The sequence below is a fragment of the Corvus kubaryi genome, unplaced genomic scaffold, assembly GCF_017639235.1.
Source record: "Corvus kubaryi isolate FWS band 111438036 unplaced genomic scaffold, C.kubaryi_AGA036_p1.0 127, whole genome shotgun sequence".
NCBI lineage: Eukaryota > Metazoa > Chordata > Aves > Passeriformes > Corvidae > Corvus > Corvus kubaryi.
The window spans coordinates 542,098-567,180 of record NW_024580662.1 but is presented as its reverse complement, the minus strand read 5'-3'; the positions used below and the strand labels follow the sequence as shown (position 1 = coordinate 567,180).

General features: G+C 45.0%; 1 protein-coding gene across 13 annotated transcripts in view; it reads right to left on the bottom strand.

Annotated features, from left to right (window-relative positions):
• MTMR3 (myotubularin related protein 3) overlaps window positions 1-25,083 on the bottom strand; it is a 74,637-nt gene that overhangs the window by 26,629 nt on the left and 22,925 nt on the right. For 10 of the 13 annotated variants that reach the window (XM_042023432.1, XM_042023380.1, XM_042023393.1 and 7 more), the window contains 5 exons: window positions 12,254-12,328; window positions 11,792-11,881; window positions 10,108-10,224; window positions 4,508-4,590; window positions 1,899-2,065 (listed from right to left, as the gene is read on the bottom strand). In XM_042023432.1, the coding sequence (XP_041879366.1) occupies window positions 1,899-2,065; window positions 4,508-4,590; window positions 10,108-10,224; window positions 11,792-11,881; window positions 12,254-12,256 (460 nt within the window). In that variant the 5' untranslated portion in view covers window positions 12,257-12,328. Of the gene's footprint in view, window positions 1-1,898; window positions 2,066-4,507; window positions 4,591-10,107; window positions 10,225-11,791; window positions 11,882-12,253; window positions 12,329-16,213; window positions 16,292-24,880; window positions 24,902-25,083 lie in introns of those variants that run through there. The other 3 variants (XM_042023408.1, XM_042023417.1, XM_042023425.1) reach the window with 2 other exon arrangements.

Below are 25,083 nucleotides of genomic sequence, written 5' to 3'. Positions count from 1 at the left end.
CAAGATGTAAATGCACATGTCTGGAATGATTTTTAATGCCAGGTTACAGAACAATGAGAGATAAATAGAAATAGGTAAATTAAGAATATAGATGGCAGCCTAATTACAGGACTTAATTAATTACAGTGTTATACAGATCCTTTGTCAAGAGCAGAGGTGAAATTGGACAACACACTCCAGCCAGGCAACAACCTCTGTCAGGTTTGTTCTTGGCAGTGACTTTTTAAATTTAAAAACCCCACAAATCCTTTTGCTGGAGCACCACAAGGATGGGCTTCACCATCAGCTGCTCCTTAAAACTTGTGCTACATCCTTAAGGATTTTTTTGGATAGCAAATGAGAATAATGGAAATATCCCCAATCAACACTGCTCAGCCCTGGTGGGTTTTAAGAGAAACACATAAAACTACATGAAAATGAAATATTCTGTTTGATTTTTCCCTCTTAATTTTTAGCTACTGTGAAGCCACAGGTTTTCCTCTTGGAAAGAAGCCCCAACCTTAACATTTAGTCCATTCCTCCTGAACTGCTGGTATTTTAAGAGGCATTTTGAGCCAACATTGATAATGTTTAGAAGCATCCCAATCCACTCTCAAAATGCCAGGAAAAGCAAGCTAGATATTTTGTGGGCTTGTGCTTCCTATTAAAGCTGACTCTGTGAGCCACAGCCTGGATCTCTACGACAGACACTGCTAACATATTTTTCCCAGAAAATGTGTTCTGTTGACACTTGGATGGATTTTGAAGCACTTTGGTATTTTTGTCTGTATCTAGCAAACAATGGGCTCCTTGGACATAGAAGAGAAATGACAATGTCTTGGGATTGACTTCTTCAACTCCATTCACACTGATTTATTTCAGCTATAATCCAGCTGTTTGAAGAAGAACATCTACCCCCAGCCACAGGCAGCTACAGGGAGATGAAGTTATGTTAAAGAAAATTATTTGATAGACAGAGCTGCAAGAACAAAAGTTGACTGGTAGAAGTTAATAAAAAGGTAAATGTTGCTTCTTATCCCTGCAAGTGTCTGAGGCCAGGGTGGACTTGGAGCATCCTGGTCTAGTGGAAGATGTCCCTGCCCATGGCAGAGGGTGGGATGAAATGGGCTCTAAGGTCCCTTCCAATCCAAACCATTCCGTGATTCCACGATTATCCTAAGCTAGCATTAGGCTGAAATCTTCCTCATGAAGCGAGGAAGAGGAGACTCAGCAAGCCTTCCACAGGTCTGCTAGCTCCCATTTCCCTAATTTAGTTAGGAGGGAAAAGCCCTGGGTGTGAAACTCTGCTCTGAGGAGTTTTTTGGCATTTTCCAGAAGCTGCTAATGAAGTGTGTGAACAGGAACACGACCAGGGAGCTCCTCCTCCCACTGTGTGATCCCTGCTCCTCCCCAGACACCACAGACATGAGAGCCTGTGCCCAGCTCCAGAGCAACCAGGACAGAATCCCAGGAACATCTTTCAGCCTGGTAACTGGGACACTTCCCTGAGGCAGTGAATTGTGACTGACAGGAGATCACAGAGGGCCTGGAAATCAGATTTCTTAAACAAGTGTTACAACCTCCAGCTCGCCAAGTTTGAGCTCTTATTTACTTGTGGGCTTCTAAAGCTTTCCAGCAAGGATGCTATCCCACTAAAAAAGATCACTGCCTGTGGCTGTGAATGAACCTCAGGAGCAGCTCAGGGGCTCCCTTCTCCTCTCCAACACCCATCTTGGAGATCACTGTTCCAGACAGTTACAGAAAACGTGGCAATCAACCCAAAATGGTTTAGACTGAAAGCTGCTGCTGTGGTGAATGAAGGTATGGTTACACCTGGCTGACTGAATCCAATCCACCCCAGTAACTCCCTGGGGATATCCAGGTGCTGCTCTGGTGATCCCAAAGGTGTTCCCACATACCTGGCCGACACAAGTCCCCGTGCTGCTCCTTTTCACTGGCATAAACCTCCATGCACCAGGCGTGGTAGGCAAAGGAGAACAGGTCCTCGATCTTGGACGGGGGGCGGATGGCATTGTTCAGCCTCTTCAGCCAGTCCTGACACTGCTCAAAGGTGGAAAACTGACACCTGTCCAGAGACAAACATTCCATGGGTGATTTTCAGTAAGAGATGCCGCTCTAGAAGGTGACAGGCTGAGCATGAAAAGGTCTGTGAGAGCACAAAGTGAGGGTGAACAACTTATTGACAACTTAGTTCTGCTTCCATGTGCACTCTAATGGGAAGTAAAAATGAAACCTGGGGATATGAGTAAGGAAACACATTTAGGAAGTCAGGATTAACTGAGCAGCAACGTTCTGTGACTGGGAATAACAGTGCCCTGCCAGGAATGAGGGGAACATTTCTCCATGTGTTACCTATGAAACCCAGGAAAGATCACTGAGGTCAAAGACAGGAATGTGTTACAGCCCCTTCTCACCGCTGGAATCAGGGGGAAACTCAGAAAACTATCCCACACATTATAATCTACATAATATAACTGTAACCACAGTCCTGTAAACAAGAACAGGCTGGGAGAGCAGCGGGTGTTCACCTGGAGAGGGACTTGGGACAAGGCATGGAGGGACAGGACACAGGGAATGGCTTCCCAGTGCCAGAGGGCAGGGCTGGATGGGATATTGGGAAGGAATTGTTCCCTGGGAGGGTGGGCAGGCCCTGGCACAGGGTGCCCAGAGCAGCTGTGGCTGCCCCTGGATCCCTGGCAGTGTCCAAGGCCAGGCTGGACATTGGGGCTTGGAGCAGCCTGGGACAGTGGGAGGTGTCCCTGCCCATGGCAGGGGTGGAACGAGATGGGTTTTAAGGTCCATTTCAAACCCTTCTCTTTGTGGCTTTGTTGGGAAGCACAGACTGAGCTTTGCCCAATGTTACAGACTAACAAAAAGCAGAGAGAATATTCCCTGCACAGGAGAAACAAACCTTTAAAGCAGTGCATTAAAATTACATTAGCTTTTCTTTTCAAAGAGGATTCCTGGACTCTTTAGAGTAAAAGGGTGGAAATAAATCAGTGACTTATTTTGCTCTGACATTTTTCTTCAAGATTTTATAGTTATTAAATATTGCCCAAGTATTTACATTCAGCTCAGTCCGAGTGCTGCTGGTTAATGATGGCATCTGCACTCCCTCGGGGCAGATTTATCACCCCTACCTGCAAATAGCTCAGAGCCACAACGTGGAAGGAAAAAGCCATGTCCAACATCTCCCAAGAGTTGTAAGGAACTGCAGCCTGAGGGGTTTATTTCTTTCCCATCACTGACTGTACAGCAAGCCCAGCCTACTCGCTGAGACTGGATAACTCTCCATTAAATATTCAAACTCAGGCAAGATACATCTCACCCTAAATTCTTTCTAAATTATTTTGAAGTTAGTGGTGCAAATAACAAGTATTATCTTTACTTGAATTCTACTACTCAAAATACAAAGTTTGCCCATGAAAAAGAACAAGAATATGTTCTAAATCCTCTGTCTCAGTCCCGAACTTCACCATCTCCCAACCAACCGTCACAAAGTCCTCAGTCTTGGAGATGCAATTTTGAGAGGAAATTGATAAGGAAGGCAAAAATACAAACAATCAATTTGTATTCATTCTACAATTGAAGGGAAATAACAAATTAATGTAGGGAGGAAAGGTGACTTTCTTAAATGTCAAGAGCTACAAGTGAAGAGGAAGTTAAACATTGAATTCAAATTAAACTAGGTATTACTTCTAAAGTCAAATCAGTCCTGGTGAAAAAAACAGCCTTTCAGGAAGCAGCTGACCTGTTAAACATTCTGAGTGCTCGGAGATGGCTGGGACTCCTCTCATTACACAAAAGGTATTGCCAGCAAACATTTAATCAAAAAGAAATGTTCCTTTCTTCTTAATTAAAGTTCATAGATCAAAATTAATTTCTGCAGCAGAAAAGTAAAAAAAAACCAAAACAACCCAGCTAAGGGTAGCTCAGGCTGGGCAGCTCAGAGAGTCCTGGCTCAGGTCTGGAGCCTGCAGAAGGGCAGCCAGGAGGAACTGCTGGCTGCACACCTGGAGCTTTCCTCACCTGCTTTTCCCTTATTCCCTCACTTTCTTTGCCAGCAGGTCACCATGCCTCAAGGATAGTGACTGTACCCTCATGGGTGTTGAAAATGCAGCGTGGATGAAGCCTCCAAACCCCAAATCTTGATTAAACACTTCTCCAATATGTGTGTCAGTGGCTTTATCTACTTCTGTATCTATTGATTTGCATCTATCAATAGATCTATAATACATGATAACTGATTATAAAGCAGGGAAAACACAGTGAGACTAAAATTAACGTCAGAATAAAACCAAGATCAGCCACGTGGGCTCAGACCAAGGTTTGCTGCTGTCCTGTATCACAACAATCAGACACACAGCTCACCTTGTATAAAAATCAGACAAAATAAAAAGCTTTTGAGGAAAATCAAGTAAGAAACCCCATTTCCTTGAACCATCCCAGCTGCCCATGGCACGTGGAAGGCAAATTTCCCCCCCCTTTAACACTGAGCCTCTCCTACCTTATAACCTTGCAGTCCTTGCAAGTCAAATGAAGCTGGAATATATCCCGGCACTCCACACTCTCGATGAGCTGCAATGGAACCTGCAATTAAACACATCACATTATTTGATTTCAGCAGCAGTAACAGCAATTTCTTTGCATATCTCACAAGGATTTATTGTAGGCTACATGGAGTCTGAAGAGAGGAAAACAACAGAACCCAAGTGGAACCACTTCAGCAGCTGTGGAGCTTGGTACCAGGTATTCATATTCCAGCTCCAGTCCTGTGTAGCCCAAAAGCCTTAAGGGATCCCACGGGAACAGCTGAGAAGGCTGCAGGAAAGGCAGCAGACATCCAAGCTCCTCTCTCATGGAAGCAGCTTTCTCTCTTATAGGTCCAAATTTAGGAATCTTAATATATTTTTAGCTGTTGGTGATCAAAAAGAACCGCCAAGCAAGATCCCCTCAACAGACTGTTGCAGTCTGGATGCTTTTCTATGGCAATATCCCGTATTTCCTCCTCAGGGAAAAACCCTTTGGCCTGTTTAGATCAACACTTGTGATGGAGCAGCCAAATTTAGAGTGGTAGTGTTGAATCTTTCACATTAAAGTGCAGTTCTATACACTGCTGTTTCCTGGCATGTTTAACCAGCAGCAGGTTGGTCAGAGTATATGCAAATACCTTTAGAGATGAGAAAACCCACAAGATGAAAATATTAATTGTCAATATTATTTTTAGAACTTTACCTGAGATGGGCAAATGTACATTATTGTCTTAAATGAACAGAAGTCATAAATAACTGTCTAAATTTAGCTAATACCTGTAATGAACATGAAGCACAAATCTGTTTGAATTGTTTAGCAGATTATATGGACATTGCACAAGGCAATAAAACCTCTGCCAGCCTTTAGTAACATTCCAATACCCTGACTTTCGCCATCACAGGACTAAGATCCAGCAGTTTAAGGTCTGGCTTACAAAATCTGGGGATTACAAGATGTGGCTGTAAGAGCCTGCCCTGCCAGGGCCTTTCCATATGCTTGGGCAAGTCCTTGAAGGTCACCTCCAATCAAAGCTCCAGGATAAGGAATGAAGACACCATCTTCTCAGGCACCAGAAAGCTTAAAAAGTACCTGATTTCAGTGGAATGAAAAAAAGGAAATTAACTAAAACCAGCAGGCAAGGAAAAGAGATGTCTCAAAAATACAAACCAGGGGCAAACTTCTTCTGAGCAGGGAGATGCCTGGAGCAAGCTCACGGCAAATGCTGTGCCCAGGAGAGGGATGAGAACTCTGCTGTCTCTGGGGAAGGCAGGCACAGCTCAGGGCAGCACCTCAGACAGAGCCCAGAGGGTTCTCAAATCATTGCCCACATTCACAGCCCCCAGACACAACAGGCAGGGATTTTTTAATGCTCAGCCTTTCCCTTGCCCGTGTCAGACCACAACCAGAGGCAGCTCTGGGCTCTCTAGAGCTGGAGAGCCACCAACCCTCCCCTGTCATGGCCAGCAAGGCTGGGACAGGGGAGTTACTCTGCTCCTTCTGTTGTAACTGGACATTAAATGACAGAAAATCCATGGCAAGAGGGTGTCTGAGCCCGCAGTCCAGTAGTTTGGATTTTCAAATTTGCATTTCAAATAAAGCTGGAACTTGAATTTCTGTCCATGTTTTCAGCACTGGCACTGGTTGAGATCTGTGACAGAATCAGTGACATGAAGGGGGCATGAAATGAGGAATCCCTCCTGTGAGAGAGCCCCTTTGCCCACCCCTGAGCCCTGCCTGACTGTGGGTGACTCCACCAAAGCAGCAGAGGACTGAAATGCAGCACAGACCAGAGCAGGTGCTCTGTTCCACAGCTGATCCTGGTATTTCACCTGCTCATTCCTTCCAAGCCTTCTCCTGCTTGATCCCGGTCTGCCAGGCAGGTAAATTGTCTGATCAACGGACAGGAATGGGGCTCAGACTGGAGAATCTTCCAGTGTGTCTTCATGACTGGACAGCCCCACATACACCTAACAACAATTCTCAGGAGGAATTTCTACATGGAAAGGGTGGTCGGGCACTGGAAGGGGCTGCCCAGGGAGGTTTGGAATCCCCATCCCTGGAGGTGTCCAGGGAAGGACTGGATGTGGCACTCAGAGCTCTGGGCTGGGGACAAGGTGAGGATCAGGCACAGCTTGGACTTGATGGCCTGGGAGGGCTTTTCTAACTTAAATGATTCTGCAATAACTTATTTAAATCTACCACTGAGTTCAATGGCACCAACATGGGAAGTAAGGCATCTTTCCCAGCTAAGAGTCCAGACTTGCTTTTTAAGTCCAGTGCTGCTTTGTCTGTTAACATCTTTTTATTCCCCAAGCCCTGTTTTATTCTGTTCTTTCCCATGTCCATCTTCATTTAAGCAGTTCTTCACCTTTTCCCTCCTCCTGGCATTCTGCTTGTGGCTCCTCTTCCTCCTGTCCGCACTCTAATGATGAACTAATTCTTCTCCTCCTGCTTTATTTTTAATTTCCTTCTTTCAAAGTCACTCCTTGTTCCCTGCCCTTTCCCTGTGCCCTCTGCTCCCCAGCCATCCATTCCCCTCCGACAGCCCACCAGCGATTCCCTCACAATCTGCAGGTTTTTCGTCAGGACAACCTTCCCATTAATCTTTTTAATTTTCCTTCCCACTCATAAAAATCTGTCCTCTGGTCCTCTTGTGTTTTCAACCTCCTTCCTAGCCATTATTCTTCCCCCAGTAAAGCTCTGTGGAATTATCTCCCGTTATTCCCTCCCTCCCTGATAACCTTCCCTTCCCATTGCACATCCTTCAGGCTGCTGCCATCCAACACCCAGAGCCCATTCCTGGAAGAGCCATCAATTCTATCTGCAGGCACTTCCCTCTAATAATGGCATGGAAACCAGGCAGGGAGAAGCAGTCATTTGTGCTTTTAGAAGAATAAACATGCATTGTTATCTGAGGCAAACTACATCCCATTATAGGGAGTACAGGAGCATCCTGCTCTTGCAGTATCTCCTGACTGTCTCTTATTTAAAATTATCTCATTTTAAATAACAGCAACATTCTACAACTCCAACTTTTTCTTTTTGAGGGGTTTTTTAAATGATTTTGACTGGAGATGTCTGTTATCTAAGAGCAGTACAAGATAAATTTAGAGAATTACAGCTCTGTAGTTAGAAACAGCACAAGTTCCATTTTCAGAGCTGAAACAATCACACCACGGCCCAGTCCGTGCCCACAATTCCCAGTGGGATGCAGTGGATCACGGCCAGACTGCTGTAAGCACGAGTGAGCCTGGGAGCTGGAATTGGGATCTCCTCCTTGTTTTCCCACCTCAGAGCTGGAGTAATGTCAGGGTTATGGTACAGGCTGGTGTCTTTAACAAGCACAAGGCCAAGGCTGGGTGCTGGGTGTCCTGGAGCGTGGCATGAGGTGGCACATGGAGGCACTGAGGGTGCAAGGACAGCCCTGAAGGGCTCCAGGGTGGAGGGAGTTGAATCCCCCCCGGGGTTCATAGAACCCATAAGGAGTGTCTGAAGCAAATTTTTGCTTTTAATTACAGCTGATGACACTTTGGGTTTGTCTCGAAGGCCACCTCTGAGCCCCCTCTGCTCTCACAATTGTGCTCTGAGCGTGACTTTGGGCAGCAGGGCCTGAGGACAAGACAAGGATTATGCCACTCTCCAGCAGAGATGAACCACAACAGCTACAAACATGGGGAGCATCCCAATCCAACCATTTTTCCAAGCAAGGGAAAGCTCACACTAAAACTCACCTCCTCATCAAAGCCTCCCCCATCATGACTTTCTTTTGGTACTGTGGCCAAAATCCATCATTGGGAAGAGATTACATGCAATCCATGCCTTCACAAACTCCACTAAAACGTTAATTCTCCCATCAATGCAATTAGCTTACAGGGAGGAAAGTGATTAGACAGAAACACTCAGCAGCTGCAAAGTTTGACATTTTCTTAAGGAATCAATAGAGATGGGCCTGGGAACCAAACCTCCCCTGTGCACCAAGAGATCCCTGTCGAGTCTGCACTTTTATCCCGTGGATAAATGTAAGTCAACACTCCTGAATGTCATAATCCCCCCAATTTATGCATGGTCTGCGGGACCTTTTGTTTCTGCATTTGAAACACCATGTTCCTATTAGCACTGAGATCTAGGAAATTATCCATGGGAAAGATCTCCACACACAGCCCTTTTCTGCACTGTTGCAATGGGAACATTAACAACTTTGAATGGATTTCTTTCCCAGCCCAGGTGATCTGGAGCTCTGTGCTGCTCACTGAGGTGTCACAGCACCATTTTCACAGCCAGGGAATTGTAACCAAACAAGAGGGAAAAGCCACAGACCAGGAATGAAGAATTTCCTACAGGTATTTGCTGAACAGCTGAGGTGACTTAAAAACAGCAGGAAAGAATCAAGGTGAATTCAATAAAAAATTACTCAGTGAAGATTTAAGTTAGACAATCACCATCTGATCAAGAATTTTGGTCAACAATTACCGAAAGGATTACTACTCCTAAAATGAACAATTTAAATATGGTTCTTAATTACTGAAGAATGTATTATCCTTAAAGACATTGCAAGCCCCCTCTGCCCTGGATTTCAGCGGAGTTCACAGTAAGTTATTAGTGACAGTCATATATGGTTACAAAGAATGATTTATATTCTGCTCTACCTCATCCACTGATTGATTATTTCTGGTTAATGATGCTGATGATAATGAGTTATCACACAGAATGAGAGGGCAGAACACTGCATATGAAAGTCAGGGAAGCAAAATTAACATGGGAATATTGACAAACTTCTGGGAACTCTTCCCTGAACACAATCAAGGAATGTGATTTCAGAAAACATCAATTCTTGCTACTGATCAAAACTACTGAATTGAAACCCCCTACAAAGTAATATCCCTAATTATCCTAAGGACAAGAAGTGTAGCACATGCACTAATGGCTTCTCTAATAAAGCAGCTCCATCATTCCCTGGCATTCCCCAGGACAGACTCTTGACTTCCACACTGGAAGTGTCCACAGCTGGTGAGACTGGTCTGTGTGAGTGCTACAGCACTGCCAGGACTGTCCAACACCATTTAACTGTGTCTGTCACCACAGGAGGTGGAGATGGAGCCACTTTAAGGAATGCACACTTGGAATAAAGCTCCTTAAAGAAATGCATTGAAGGTGAGGTCAAGGACTGCACTCAAACCACCCAACATCTGGCACAGATCAGCAGCTGGACCCACTTGCACCTTCTGAAGCTCCAAGCAAGGCACAAATCAAGTTTTAAGTGCTTCAAAGGCCCCTTATTAGGAAGATTGATTATTTCTCCACTGAGCACATGCAGAGCTTGGGGACAACACGTGGCTGACACAGCCAGCTGTGAAGTGACCACCAGATTGAGTGATGTGACATTTCCTTACGACACCTGATTTTCAGAGCAGCTGAGTCACCCCCTTCAGTGCCTAAATATGTATTTATTGCCCCTGAGAAATGGGATTTGAACATCAGAAAGAGATTTTTCATTATTTAACAGGGGGGATCACCACACTCTTATCCTAAATTCTGTTATTCCCACTGAGATCAGAACACCTGGACAGAACCTACATTCACAACAGATTCCTTGAATTTGATGTGGAGCCTGTAGTTGGAAAGGGCAATGATGGCATCCTCTGCTCGCCCCACGTACTCTGTGCTCTCCCCGTGGAGCTCAATGAACGGCACCTGCAGAAAGGCAACAAAAATCTGATTTCAGAGACCATTTCCCAAAAATCTGCCCCTCCTGCAGCACAAGAAATCAAACAAAGCCTGCTGAGAATTCAGCGCCGTTATTGCTGCTAAGGAGGAACATCAGGTAGGGTTGGCTCAGAGGTTAAGTGCAGCCTTTTTCTTAAATGATCCCTTACTTGATGTTACTTTTCCTGAGTGGTAAGTGCCTGGTCAGGGAAAGCAATGAATTTTTATGAAAAATATCCTCACACTTTGGCAAGCAGGCTGACAAAGCGCTTGATTTATGCTCTCACTCCTTACTTAATGGAGAGTGGCATTTCCATAACGTTATTAAATTCATCCTAAAGTAGGCAAAACATCCAGGATGAATAATGTTCCCTGCTATTTCCCCACTTTCACCCAGCAAGCTCAGGTAACCAGCCTAGACTGGATCCCTAAATGCTACAAAGCTGAGCTCAGTTGGACAAATCAAGCTTTTTGCTCCCAATTTCTCACAGTAAATATGAAAATGCACAACAAGCTGCTGCTTTAGAAAGTCAGAAAACCTGCAGTTCATTACACCACACATGGAAATTGTCACTGGTTAATTATAACGTGACTTAAGCCCAGTTTAGCTGAACTGGGTGGAAAGTGTAAATGCTCAGCTTGAAAGCAAACTGGTTTTACACCAACTTAGCTTGAATCAAATAAAAATATTTTATATTACAATGAAACAAACTCTTCAGTTGATGTAAGAGTGTCTGCATGGAGAGCCAGGCTGGGAGAGCTGGGGGTGCTCACCTGGAGAGGAGAAGGCTCCAGGGAGAGCTCAGAGCCCCTTCCAGGGCCTAAAGGGGCTCCAGCAGAGCTGGAGAGGGACTGGGGACAAGGGATGGAGGGACAGGACACAGGGAATGGCTTCCCAGTGCCAGAGGGCAGGGCTGGATGGGATATTGGGAAGGAATTGTTCCCTGGGAGGGTGGGCAGGCCCTGGCACAGGGTGCCCAGAGCAGCTGTGGCTGTCCCTGGATCCCTGGCAGTGCCCAAGGCCAGGCTGGACATTGGGGCTTGGAGCAGCCTGGGACAGTGAGAGATGTCCCTGGCCAAGGCAGAGGTGGCACTGGATGGGTTTTAAGGTCCTTTCCAACCCAAACTATTCCATAATTCTGTGGTAAATTATTTGAACTAAACTGATTTCAAAAGGAGGTTTGGTAAATGAAGAAATCAAAAAATATCTATTTTTGTGCAACAGAAGACTTTGGGCTTCACAATAACCAGATACAAAGGCAGTGTTTATTCAGCTTAGTGCTGATTTTTCAAAACAACAGAGTTCTAAACAATGGAATAAAACCTGACACTTGATTTTAGTGCACAGGTAGCAGTGATATTTTTCAGACCCTTGAAGGAATTTCTTTTAAAAAAATGCCCAAGTTCTCTGTCCTACCAACAGTACAGGAGTATTTAAGAAGAAAATGAGTTTCTGTGCTAATTGTGAATTAAAATTCTACAGGAGAGGCCCGAGAATCCATAACCAACTGAAGGTAGTGTGATTTTTACTGGCAAGGAGCAGTGTGGTCATTACCTGAAGGTTCTCATCCTCTCGGATCAGCTGCTTCCTGGGAAAAATCTGATTAGCCTGGATGCATTCAAGGCTGTGCTGAGTCTCTTCATCCTGAGGAACAAAGTGTGACAGTCACCCACAGCCATGGCACCCACTGCCACCTTCCCCAACCATCCACAGCCAAGGAAAAGCTCCCACAGGATGAAGTGCCCAGAAAATTCCAGGAGCAGTAAGTCACTAAAGTTTCTAAACTCTCCAACACGAGCCCTAAGACAACAAATTTGGTATTAGAAACAGGTTTCCTTCCTGCAGCCTGATTAATAGTCATTAAAAAGCTGTAAGATTTATAGCAGCATTAGGAAAAAAGCACTATCACTATGCTTAAAACTCAACAACCCCACACATAAACATCTATTCCCTAATGTTCTCCCCATTTTAAACTCTTCTGCTCTGTCACAGACCCTACAAAGCCCCTTTGCTTACCATGACAGGCCCTGGGCAGGAGGAGGAATCCTCGTCTTTACTTGCAATACTTTGAGGCTCTTGACTTATAAAAATCTAGAAAACCAGAAAAGTATAATGAAATTTCTTTTGGCAAATAAATACAAATTAACTTTTAAAGACTGTGAATGTAGCTGTTAGAAAACTGAGAGCAAACAGTAATTATGAAAAGATGAAATCCACAGAAGCTCCCTCTCCTGAGAGCCAAAATTGTTTCAAAATGTGTCTGGTTCCTTCTGTTCATCCTGAAAAATTAGCTTTGGATGTGCTGCTGGGAGAACACCTGTCTGAAGGCAGCAATTAGACCAGTGTTTATATAATTTAAATTAAAACATGTTCATCTTTCTGGATCCCCTGGAATTTTCTCCCGAGTTGTTTGCACATAGTGAATCACAAATCTGTGGGTTACAAACCCAAAGGGATTGCTGGGATCATTTAGGCTGATCTGGTATGAAACACAGGGTCTGGATCCTCCTGGAGCAACCTTGTTTCACCTTTGGCATATGAACTGGAATTCTTACTGGGATAAAAATCCTCATTTTACACTCATGACTCTTTTTGGATATCCACGGATACATCCAAATATCCATTTTCCTGCACTGACCTTTCCAAGAGCTCCAGATCACACACTGGGGACTTGCTCTCTCCAAGCAAGGTTGTTGCCTACCCAACAACCCCCCAACCTTTGATAATTTGCAAATTTTCTGGGAATATTAACAGAGGTTTATGGAAATCACCCTATTAGGGACTTAATGACTGAAGTGACTTCAGGAGTCACAATTTGATTTTGAGATCCAGGAAGGTTCTTCTCTTTTCTGCTCAACCAGGATTCACTCAGGTATTTTATGGGGTTTGCAGACTATGGCACATAAAAGTTCCAAATGAAAATACATCACACGAGTCCAGCCAGTTCTCAGTTCATATCTCACTTTACTTATAAATATATTTCAGATTATCAGTGTTGAGGCTGACAGAGAAAACCACTTCAACCCATCAGCTCACAGCACAGCAGCATTGCAGGGAGCCCTGAACACATCCTGTGCTTTGTATGGAATATGGACAGAGGGAAAAGGAGCAGCAGATGCACATTGAGGATGTGCACATACGTGTGTTTGTGAATGTATTTATACAAAAGGAGGATATTATGAGCAAAATTGAGCTCAAACTGCCATGAATTCACTAAAAATTAATGCAAAAAGTAGATATAAAATCCTGTGAGAGCTGGAGAAGGACTTGGGACAGGACACAGGGAATGGCTTCCCAGTGCCAGAGGGCAGGGCTGGATGGGAGATTGGGAAGGAATTGTTCCCTGGGAGGGTGGGCAGGCCCTGGCACAGGGTGCCCAGAGCAGCTGGGGCTGCCCCTGGATCCCTGGCAGTGCCCAAGGCCAGGCTGGACATTGGGGCTTGGAGCAGCCTGGGACAGTGGGAGGTGTCCCTGCCATGGCAGGGGGTGGGACTGGATGGGCTGCAAGGTCCCTTCCCACCCAAACCATTCTGGGATCCTATGATATAAAAAATACCTTGTTATTTCAAGGAACTCCTTCAGCTTCACACACAATTATCAAAGAAACACCAACTTAAATTAAAAAATTTGGCTTTATTACAAATTTGAAGCTTGCTTAATATCTCTGAGGAAAAGTTTTAATTTAATGGGCACTATGCTGGAAAAAAAATTCTTTTATACTTCAGTTTTATTAGATATATGTAATTTATAAGTTTATTATATAACCACTTACATATTAATAAAACCAGCATTAACTTAGAAAATTGGGTCTTTTTAAATATCTTACAGCTGTGTTCCTACAATCCAGCACAAACCTCCAGCAGAGACTACCCGAAGTACCAAGTTTCAGTCTAACTCCTGCATTCAGTGCAGAACAGTTTCTACTGTAACAGTGGGGCTTTTTCCATGAATGCGAGAATCTTCCTTTTTAAGGCGAATTTTGGGAAAGCTGTGTGGAAAAAAATCTGCCTGTTTCAGTTTGCATCAGGATTATCAGACCCAAAGGGTGATGCTGCCAAGACAAATGGTACAAGAAGTTATAGGACTGGTTCTAAAGCAAACACTTTGCTCTGGCTGCTGCTGGGCATCAGTGAAATGCTTCAGCGACTTCCCTGCCACCAAAGGAGTTCTGAAAATTGCTGACAGAAACAGCAAAAAGGCTCAATTGTTACAATGAGGCTCTCTGGGCTGATGGGCAGTGAATACTCTGAAAGAAATCATTCCTTTCCCATCAAGTCAACGAGCTGATCCTGCTCCCTCCAGCAGCTCAAGGTCACTGGGCTGAGCACACGGGAGAGGAACAGCTCTGGGCGCAGGGATGGACCACACACTGCTCAGGGACAGCCCAAACCACACCTGAACTGACATTTCCTTCTATCCCAAAGCTTTCTAACCCATTTCCAGCTCACCAAACTCTTCCCATGGGAACAGAAGGAGGATCCCAGTGACTGTTGACACCTCATAAGGGGATTTCTGGCTTTAGAAGCCTTGGAAGTGAGAGCAGAACGTTCCTCATATCATCAGCTCCACCAAGCACTCCTGAACTGTCCCCACCATAATTCCCCACTGTGCTGCTCCAAGGGACAGCTTGGGACAAAGCCAGCCCAGCACCAAGTGGCTGCACAAACCCATTCTCAAGTTGACCCACAGCAGTTTTAGGATTAGCTGCAGAATGGAAGGAGAACTCTCCTTGTGTTTAACTGCAGCTCTGCCCTGACAGTAAAACCCATTTTCCAGAAATGAAATGGAAAGGTACAAACACAGCTCAGATAAAAAAACCTGGCCAGGAAAGCAGCCTTAAATTCAGGCTCCTCCTTATCAACAGGATCACATAAAAATAGCAGCCAGCTGATACACTGAGCAATGAAACGTGGTTTTATTGCTACCAACAATACTGGGTTTGGTCAGGACTGAGGCCAAAAAAAGGTGATGTTATCAATTTACTGTCTGCCCTTTTACCTGCAATTCCATGTGTGTTAAATTACATCAAAAAGTAGATTGGTCTTGTTAATTCTCCATCCTTATGTTCTGCTTGAAAGGATAAATGATGAGCAAAGGTTGTAACCTCAGACTCTGTTCAGCTTCTATGGGAACATCTTAATTACCTTTTGTTTCAGATGTGCCTTCTGGTTTAAATTATGTACATAATTAAGAGTAGCAATAACCATCTGTTTGCCTGTGATTCTAAACAAAAAAGATTAGATAAATAAAGGATCGTTTAAATTCACATATATTTAAATGCACTTGGACTTAGAGCAAGGAGAACTGGAGGAAGAAAAGGAAAGAGGAAGAATCCAAGCATTTCACTTTGTTCCCTTACCTTACCCATCCAGAATGAATTCCATTTATTTTAATATCAAAATCAAATTGAGCTGCCCCCTGAGCTGTTTACATCCTGTGGCACAGTTACCCTCTGAGTTTGGAATCCAAATTTTTTGGCAAAGGACCATTAGAAAATTTGAGATTTAAACATTCAGGAATGCGCTGTACCTCGAGCAAAAGATGCTTCTGCTGCAAACTGAGAACACTTTTTCCCCTTTGCAGGTGGAAAGAAATTTCTGAGATAAGGATAAACACTCAGTTTCCCTCATTTCAATCCCTGACAGGGAGGTTTCTCCTCTTTCCTGGCACTGCAGGCTGCAGTAACTGAGTAACTTTCACCAGGATTTACTGGGAGAGCAGCTGACAACACGAATATTTGCACATTATTCAGGAATAGGAGCAAGACAAAGAATCATGTTTGAAGATTGAGCACAACTAAGAGTCAGGAGCCTTTTTTTTTCATAATTAAAGGTTGCAAACTCCAACTCAGCGAAATACAAATTTTTGTCTAAGATCTTGGAAAACTCTTAATTAAATAAATTAAGAGAATAATCAATGATAAGCACAGAATCCATGAACAAGCAGCTTATTTTATCAAAATAATGCAATTCTTACCACAGAATGAGAGAATAAACAGTCCTCTCTTGTCCCACAAAGTTCCAACTGTTCTATTCTGATACTTCACATTGGCAGCTGCAAATAAAAAGGCAACACCTTAAAACATGAATTTTCCCTTGAAAAAATCCACTTCTGAACCAGCAGCCTAGACAGGACACTCCACTGGTACAGGAGTCTGGACTGATTCAAAAGGAAAAAGAGAAAGTCTGAGTGCTTTGTAGTTGTAACAAGAGAGAGAATTCTAGGACTGGATTCCGATGGATACATGTGGATAAGGAGCACTTCTGAAATCGTGGCCACAAAGCAATTCAGAATTTTCATAGATGAGTGAACAAAACCTAAATTACTTCACAATACGAGCTACAAGAGAGAGTTTTATAGAAGATCCAACTGGATTTATATTGATCTTCAAAGTGGTTTAAATTTTACACTGCAATTGGCATTTCTGGCCCCAAGAAAGCCAATGAAGACCCCCAAACAGGGGTTGTTGTCCCTGTGCTTTGGTCCAATGGTGCAAAAATCCCAAGAAGCAGCAATGCTCATGAGGCCACTCCTGCCAAGCCCTATCCTTTGGATTTTCAAGTGCTGTACAAACACTTATTGCCTCAAAAATGAGGTATTGTGCCAGAAATATACATTTATCAAAAACGATGTGGAGAAAATATCTGATCTGCTTCGTTCCCACAGTCACTCCAACAGGACCAACAGATGTCTCCTGTGGCATCCTCCTGTGGCAATGACTCCCAGGACAAAAAGTTTCACACTAAAATACCCAAACCCTAAAATCACAGTTCCAGACTAACCCAAACCATTCCTAGAGCACACGAGCAGCCAAACTGATGGGATACCACTCCCTTGTATCCAAAGATTTGCTTTTCACAGTAACTTGGATACTCTCCCAGTAGCACACTGCATGTGGATGTGCCTGGAAAGTCCAATTTCTCCACCATATAATCCTGCTGCCGGAAACAGTTTGCCTGGACTTGGATGTGCCACAACTATGGATAATTTTCATACTCTGGTAAATGAAATAAAATATTTCTCTGTATTTTGCATTCATTGTGTCCTTTAGTTTATGGCTTGTAACAGGGAAAATAAGTAATACTCAGAAAAAGGAGATATAATTTTAGGACTGACGCAGTAGAAAGAAACAGTTTAAGAAGTTGTGCATCAAACATTGTGCATTTAAAAGAGTTGTGCCCCAAGCCCCACATCGCCAGCTGGGTGAGGGAGGGGATTGTCCTGCTTTGCTCTGGGGTGGCCTCTCCTCGAGTGCTGGGGACAGTTTTGGGCACCAAAGGAGGGGCACAGGGATGGAAAAGGGTCTGGAGGGGCTGAGGGCAGAGGACACTGAGCTCAGACCTCACCAGGGGCTGCAGCTCCTCCTGAGGGCAGCTCCAATCTCTGCTCCCTGGGCCAGGGACAGCAGCCAGGGAACGGCTGGAGCTGGGCCAGGGCAGGCTCAGGCTGGAGAGCAGGGAAAGGTTCTTCTCCCAGAGGCTGCTGGGCACTGCCCAGGCTCCCCAGGGAATGGGCACGGGCCCCGAGGCTGCCAGAGCTCCAGGAGCGTTTGGACAGCGCTGCCAGGGATGCCCAGGCTGGGGTTGTTGGGGTGTCTGGGCAGGGCCAGGAGCTGGGCTGGATGGTCCCTGTGGGTCCCTTCCCATGCAGCATTTCCATGATTCTAATACAAATTTAGATGTACCAGAGGAATTCTACCATCTCCCACGATGGACACTTTAGGGAATCTCAGTATTTACACAACAGGGACATGAGGATGTGCTCTAACAGAAAGGCCCTGTGTTGACACCAGCTGTCCAAAACCTCAGCTAAACTTTGATTTACCATTTTATAAAACAGTTTCTAAAAGCAACATTTCATTACCTGCAACAGAGGTCAACTTTGTTTTCATTTTTAAAAAATCCCTCTCAGCCAACAAGCCAAACACCAATCCCAATAACTTTATGGGTCAATAATCAGCCCCAGCACCCAGATGGGAACGGGCACAGTTTGACTGTGAGGTACCAGCTTGATCCCGCAACAAGTTCAACTTCACAGCTGCCTGCTGATACAAAGACACCTTTCAGGGGAATACGGAGCAGGTTTATTAAACACACCAAAAAAAGCTATGAAGGCAGGCTATACAATTGTAGAATGACTCCTCCGAGACAGTTTTCTGGCCAGGTATTTGCTTTTCAAAAGGCAAGATACACATTTCGGGTGCAGGAACTGGACTGATTTTGTGTGGTTTCAGCCCAAACGAACAAAAAGAAACAAACTCTTCACAAAATCTGCAACAAGCATTTTATTGATTTTAATGAGGCTTGGAAGAAGCCACCAAATCGCAAGAGTTTTGTCAAGAAGTTTAAAAACAGGAGAAAAATGTTCCAATATAAGCTTTAATAATTCCGCTTTATTCCTGCCAGAGCTTGGCAAACACCCCCTGACACGCTCATCAGCATTCCTGCTGCAAGGCTGCTGGGCTCTGATAAGCACCTCCAATGTTATCACTTCCTAAGTCAACAACTTCTGCCAAAATAAGGGGAAAAAAGCTGCCTGTAAGAAGAAATGCAGCTATGAGTTCTACTGCCCCTCTCCAAAACACTAATTCCTGATGGGAACAGTCCCAGGTCAGGGAGAGATGTTTAATTAACACATCCCAGAGAGCTGCCCCTCAGGAGAGGGATGCAGCCACCCCTTCCAGGAGCTCCCACCACCTCCTCTGCAGCACCTCGGCTGTGTGAGCCACAGAGAAGGGATTCAGCACCATCAGGAAAGCCAAGGGTAGGAGATCAGTAAATCCTAAGTCAAGGATAGTCAATATTTTAAAGAATAGGCTTTGCAGCACCTTTATTGGATTGTCACATTCTCAGAGCTGGTTTGGTTTATCACAGAATGGTTTGGGTGGGGAGGGACCTTAAAACCCATCCAGTGCCACCCCCTGCCATCCACTAGCCCAGGCTGCTCCAAGCCTGGCCCTGGACACTGCCAGGGATCCAGGGGCAGCCACAGCTGCTCTGGGCACCCTGTGCCAGGGCCTGCCCACCCTCCCAGGGAACAATTCCTTCCCAATATCCCATCCAGCCCTGCCCTCTGGCACTGGGAAGCCATTCCCTGGGTCCTGGCCCTCCATGCCTTGTCCCCAGTCCCTCTCCAGCTCTCCTGGAGCCCCTTTAGGCCCTGCAAGGGGCTCTGAGCTCTCCCTGGAGCCTTCTCCTCTCCAGGTGAGCACCCCCAGCTCTCCCAGCCTGGCTCCAGAGCAGAGGGGCTCCAGCCCTGGGAGCAGCTCCGTGGCCTCCTCTGGACTCCTCCAGCAGCTCCAGGTCCCTCCTGTGCTGGGCCCCAGGGCTGGGGCAGCTCTGCAGGTGGGGAATCACCTGGGCAGGGCAGAATGCCCTCCCCTGGTTCCAGCACAGGTGCCCAAGGGCATCCTGTCACTGCCCAACCCAGCCATGCCACAGGCGACTCTGCCATAGGGCTCCAGTACTGAAGGGGATGGGAACACTTCACTTTTCCTTTGAATCATCTTCTAAGATCCTGCTCTGGAGCTTATTTTGGGAACTTGGGCATTGAGTGAACACTTCACTCAGCACAAAGGTCTTGCCTCCAGTTTTTTTTCTTGGAAGATGTTACGGACAAGTAGAGTAGTTGCATTGTATATCAATGATACAGTGAAACACAAGTAATAATACAGCTGGGAGGGGGAAATTCCAAATAATGGTTTCCAAGTTGTAATACTTTTATCCCTGGCCATACTCTAACCCCTGGAATTCCAAGGGCAACCCAATCCAACATCAAAGTCAGCCCTACTCTGAGCAGCATTGGACTACAGGAACTCCAAAATCTAAATTATACAAGCCTGTGACAGTGTTTTTCTTGACATTTATTTTAATAAAACATTGGCAAATAGCTAGGAAAAGCACTCTGGAGAAGTTTCAATCAACATGTTTGTTTAATTAGGTGATTGGAAAGTTGTCTCTACAGTTTCTTTGCTGAAAGGCTCCATCAGCCAAAGCAGGAGAGCCATGATTTGATAAGCATGGAAATGGCACAGAGGAAAAATAACTTGGGAGAAAAACAAACCCAGATTTTCTCTAGCTGCAAGTTATCTTCATAAAGATGTAAACAAACACAACCAAATGAAGCTTTTTTCCTGCTAACTGACTATTTTGAAGATATATTTTCCCCTCCCTTTGCCGAAATATGGCATTTCCACACCAGTTGTGCCACACCATGTCACAACCTAACATTATGCAAGTGTGGTTTTTAATGAGAAGTTCTGCATTCCTGTTTACATTTCAAACTTCCCAATACCGCTGTTCCCATATACCCAACCTCTGCCATGAGGGGACCTTCTCTTGCACGGGATTACCACACACACCCCCATTTATTTCATCACCTCTGCGTTTGGCTGCTCTCTGCTCACTTTAGCTCACAGGTTGTTCTTCTCCTACCCTCTCCTTTTTCTGTTCTTCCTGGTGGATTTTAGCTTCCTTTCCCTACTATTTTTACACTGTTCTTAGTGTGCTCAGGAGCAGGAACACAGTGCTTCCATCAGCTGCCCACCAGCTGGGGGATGTGGTCAGCTTGTGGCTGTGGAAACCACAGAGGGATGGGAGCACTGGGAAGGCAGCTGCTCCCGAGGCTGGATGGGGCAAGGCTGCTCCTTAATAGAAAGTTTTAAAGCACGCACACAGAGAAGAAGGAATGCTGATCTTCAGGGAGGCATTTTCTGGTTTCTACTGCCACGTGTCACAGTATCTTTAAGGCTGGAAAAGATCTTTAAGGCCATTGACCTGGCACCACCGTGTTCACCACCGACCCACGTCCCCAAGGGCCACATCCACAGAGCTGTTAAATCTGTCCAGGGCAGCTGTGCCAGTGCCTGACCAGCCTTTCCACGAAGATGTGTTCCCTAACATCCCATCTTAACCTTCCCTGGTGGAACCTGAGGCCATTCCCTCTCATCCCATCCCTTTTTCCCTGGGAGCAGAGCTCGACCCCCCCCGGCTGCCCCCTCCTGTCAGGGAGTTGTGCAGAGCCACAAGGTCCCCCCTGAGCCTCTTCCCCAGGCTGAACAACCCCAGTTCTCCCCATCTTGTCAATCATGCACCTCCCTGGCTGAAATGACATCACTCCCAGCTGGAAAGCAGCTGGATATGAAGGTGTGCACACAGCAACAGTGAAATACCTGACAGGGACAGCCACACGGAACATCCCACGTTCCCACGGCAAGGATGGGAACTGTCCTGCATCAGAGCATTTTGAAAAGATCTCCTTCCACTTTCTGTTCTCTCTGCTTTTATGAGTGACAAATAAAATTAATTATAAGAGACCAAAGCATCAAAAAAGTTTTGTCAACATCTGTCACTGCACTGACTCATCCACTAATGGCAGGTTGGCATTCGGGCTTCCTTCATCTTCCCACTCGGAAGAGGCATTAATCTGCTTTTAAAGCAGTTTGATTAAGCTGATTATCTTTGCATATTTGTTAAAGATCACTTCTTGCACTCTTCAGAAATTAAATGCAGAAGCAACAGTTCAAAGTTAAAACAAAAAAACCAGCTTGAAAGAAAAGCAGATTTTGAAATGGCTGAGGAAGGCAGGAGGCAAGGCAGGAGATGCATTTCTGGGGGTCTGATAGCAAAGGATAGTACAGAAAAAATTGATTTTGCATTAAGGAAGGTCCATTTTTTCCATAATTGATGTCAAGAATAAAAATCAATATTTAGCTGGGATAACAGTATTAATTATTCCAAAAATAAGAGGCTTTTTAGGAAAGTGCTCCTGAATAAAAGACTCTACATCAGTATATTCCTTCACTGATCTCAAAACAACCCAGGTCAAAAGACCACAGCAAGCTTGAAGGCAAAAACCACAACAAAATGTCACTTTTTCTTACAAAATTTCAGGCTCTCTTTTCTTTTAATTCCTCTTTCATTTGGATAAAACCCTGGGATCCAAAGGCTGCAATTATTCATACATAAGCCAGGATACAATTTACCCATCAGAGATCTTCTGTACTGTGTCTATAATTTTCCTTTTAGTTCAGTTATTCCATATTCCTCAGTTTTATGTGCATGACAGATGAGGAACAGCTACCAAGGACCAACGAGCTACACAGATTGGTCTGAACTGTGGAGAGACCTGGAAGGATGGGATCTGAATCCAGGATCTGGATTTTTAGTGTGGAATCTGACAGGACATGGACCCAGTGGAGGTTCTAAGCTGGAAAGGTGACCAGGTGTGCTGGGAAGGGGATTTATGTCAACAGGTAACCAAAGAGCCATGAAATGTAGGGCAGTATTAGACTGGAGTTATGAAACAAACAGCAAGGTTAGAGCAGGCAGCAAAAGTTTCCATTTGAAAAGGCGGAATGGAGAAAGAAGGGAATAATTTGCTCCTCACAGTTCCCATTTTTCCATTAAAGGTCCTCACAGCCCATTTGCCATGAGTCACATTCCCTCCCCTCTTTCTGCCTTTCTAGAAGAAAGGCAGCAAACAAGGAGAAGTGGCTGTTAATCAAAGTCTCCAAGGTTTTACTCATCCTCCCAAAACACTTCAGCATCTCCCTTCCCTCCTCCAGTCACATCTTGCTTCAGCTCAGACCTTCCTGTAAGTGCCTGAGCAGAGGGAAGGGGCAGAGGGAAGTGCTGTTCCCAGAGGAGCATCCCACACTGCCCAGGACAGCTCCTCACCTGCTGGGATTTACTGACAGCCAAGGCAGCACTACAGACACTGACAAGTAATTTAGAAAAAGAAACAAAGTTTTGAAAATACAAAGAATCATGAAGCAAATATGATTTGAAGGTTCCTCTGGAGTTTCAAGATGCACTCCCATGAGACTTTTCTCCCACACTGAACTTCCTCACGACAACACAGGCAGTCAGAGCCCTCAGCTCCTCAATTGACCTCATTTTCACCACACTTTTCCTGGCATAAAAACTTTGAAAATCTCTTTAACAAAACACCACTGGATGCTTTTGTCGTAAGACAACTTTCTTGAAATAGCAAATTCCTGTTACTAATAATCTATTAATGCTTTGAGAAATAAATGCCTAAGTTATTATAAGGTATAATAACAAGGAGGCCCATAAATCATGGAATGGTTTGGGTGGGAAGGGACCTCAAAGCCTATCCAGTGCCACCCCTGGCACCTCCCACTGTCCCAGGCTGCTCCAAGCCCCAATGTCCAGCCTGGCCTTGGACACTGCCAGGGATCCAGGGGCAGCCACTGCTGCTCTGGGAATTCCATCCCAGCCCCTCCCCACCCTCCCAGGGAACAATTCCTTCCCAATATCCCATCCAGCCCTGACCTCTGGCAGTGGGAAGCCATTCCCTGGGTCCTGTCCCTCCATACTCCTTACAAAACCCCTTCTCCAGCACTGCTGTGCTGCACAGCCCAGAACAGGCAGGACACAAATTCTGTTTGCTGGTATCAAGGCCTATAATGAGACATTCCTTTCTCTGCTTGCACACCTTGCACAACGTAAAGCTTTAATCCATTAATTCTTCAATTGCATTGAAAAGACAGGACTGTCAAGGAGGCCATGGAAGATCCACACACCCACCCTCCCCAGCTGCATCGAGGATGGAGGCCATTGGGAGGCTCCGTGTTCCAGGACTCACACTGGATCATCTTACATGACTGGGAAAGTTAATATTTCAACCTAACACCAGCACTTGGTAAAATTGTGGCACACTCCAAAAAAGCCTTTTTTGATGTGGTATTAAGGTGGTTTTGCTTTAAAACAGACTATGCTATTCCCTGAAGCATGGTGAGCCAGCAGAAAGGGTACTGCTCCCATACTCCTCCCAAACAAAACATTCCCCTTCTTTATTTTACACCAGCTCTGGCATTTCAGACCCATCATGGCATATTCCAACTCCTCGGTACAAGGCAAAACTAACCCAGAGAGCAGATTACAGAACCACCACTCTACAGTAGATGTTGTTTGCTTCTAGAGCAGCACAGCCTGAAAAACTGCAGGACATTTCAGATTTATAGAATTTGAGGCAGAATCACTTCAGCTCCTTCAGAAATGACATTTCTTTACAGAACTAATCAATTAGCTCGTTCGTCTCTTAACCTGCTCAATTCTTTGAGAAATATTCAAGTAGTTTTTCAGTTTGAATGGCAGAGTTTACAGTTCAGACACTAAGCACCCTCCCAAAACCCTGATCCACTTTAGAGCTGTCAAGCACACGACTGCATTCTGTACTGAAGGGAATTGAAGGGGCTTTTAGGAGTAATTCACGTATTCTGTGAACCTGAGGATGAAGAGCCCTTCCCTTCAAAGTCTCTTCAATTACCATGGCAGAGCACAAGTATGTTTGATCACAGCATTATTTACAGTATAAAGTAGTAATTAGCTCAATCCAAGAAAAGCCTTGAGTTCAGGTATTCCCTTATTAAGCCATGCAAAACAATCCTGAAGGGAATCAAATAACCATATTGAAAGAGCTGACCTAAGGTGAGAGCCAGCTGTATTCAGCTAAAAGAGACCCCTTTTGACAAACTGACCCCCTAAATTCCGCATTTCAGGAGCTAATCAAGGATGAGAGTAGCTTTTCTAGGCTCACAAAAAGCTGTTTCCTAGAGAGCAGTCCACACACTTGTTTGGGCATCACCCACAAGGCTGTCAAGACACCAAGAGCACTCACCGTTCACCAGGCGCTCCGTGTGTGCAAATACTGCAAAACTCAAATTTGGATGAGATAAAGCCAAGTGTGCTTGTCCATGATAAGGGGACCAGCAAGAGCTGGGTCAGGAAACCCCAGCAGCTCAAGGGACTGCACAGAGCTTTATGCTGGCTCCTGTTTACCCAGCAAGTTCCAGCCAGACCCAAGGTTTACCAGAACAGGGT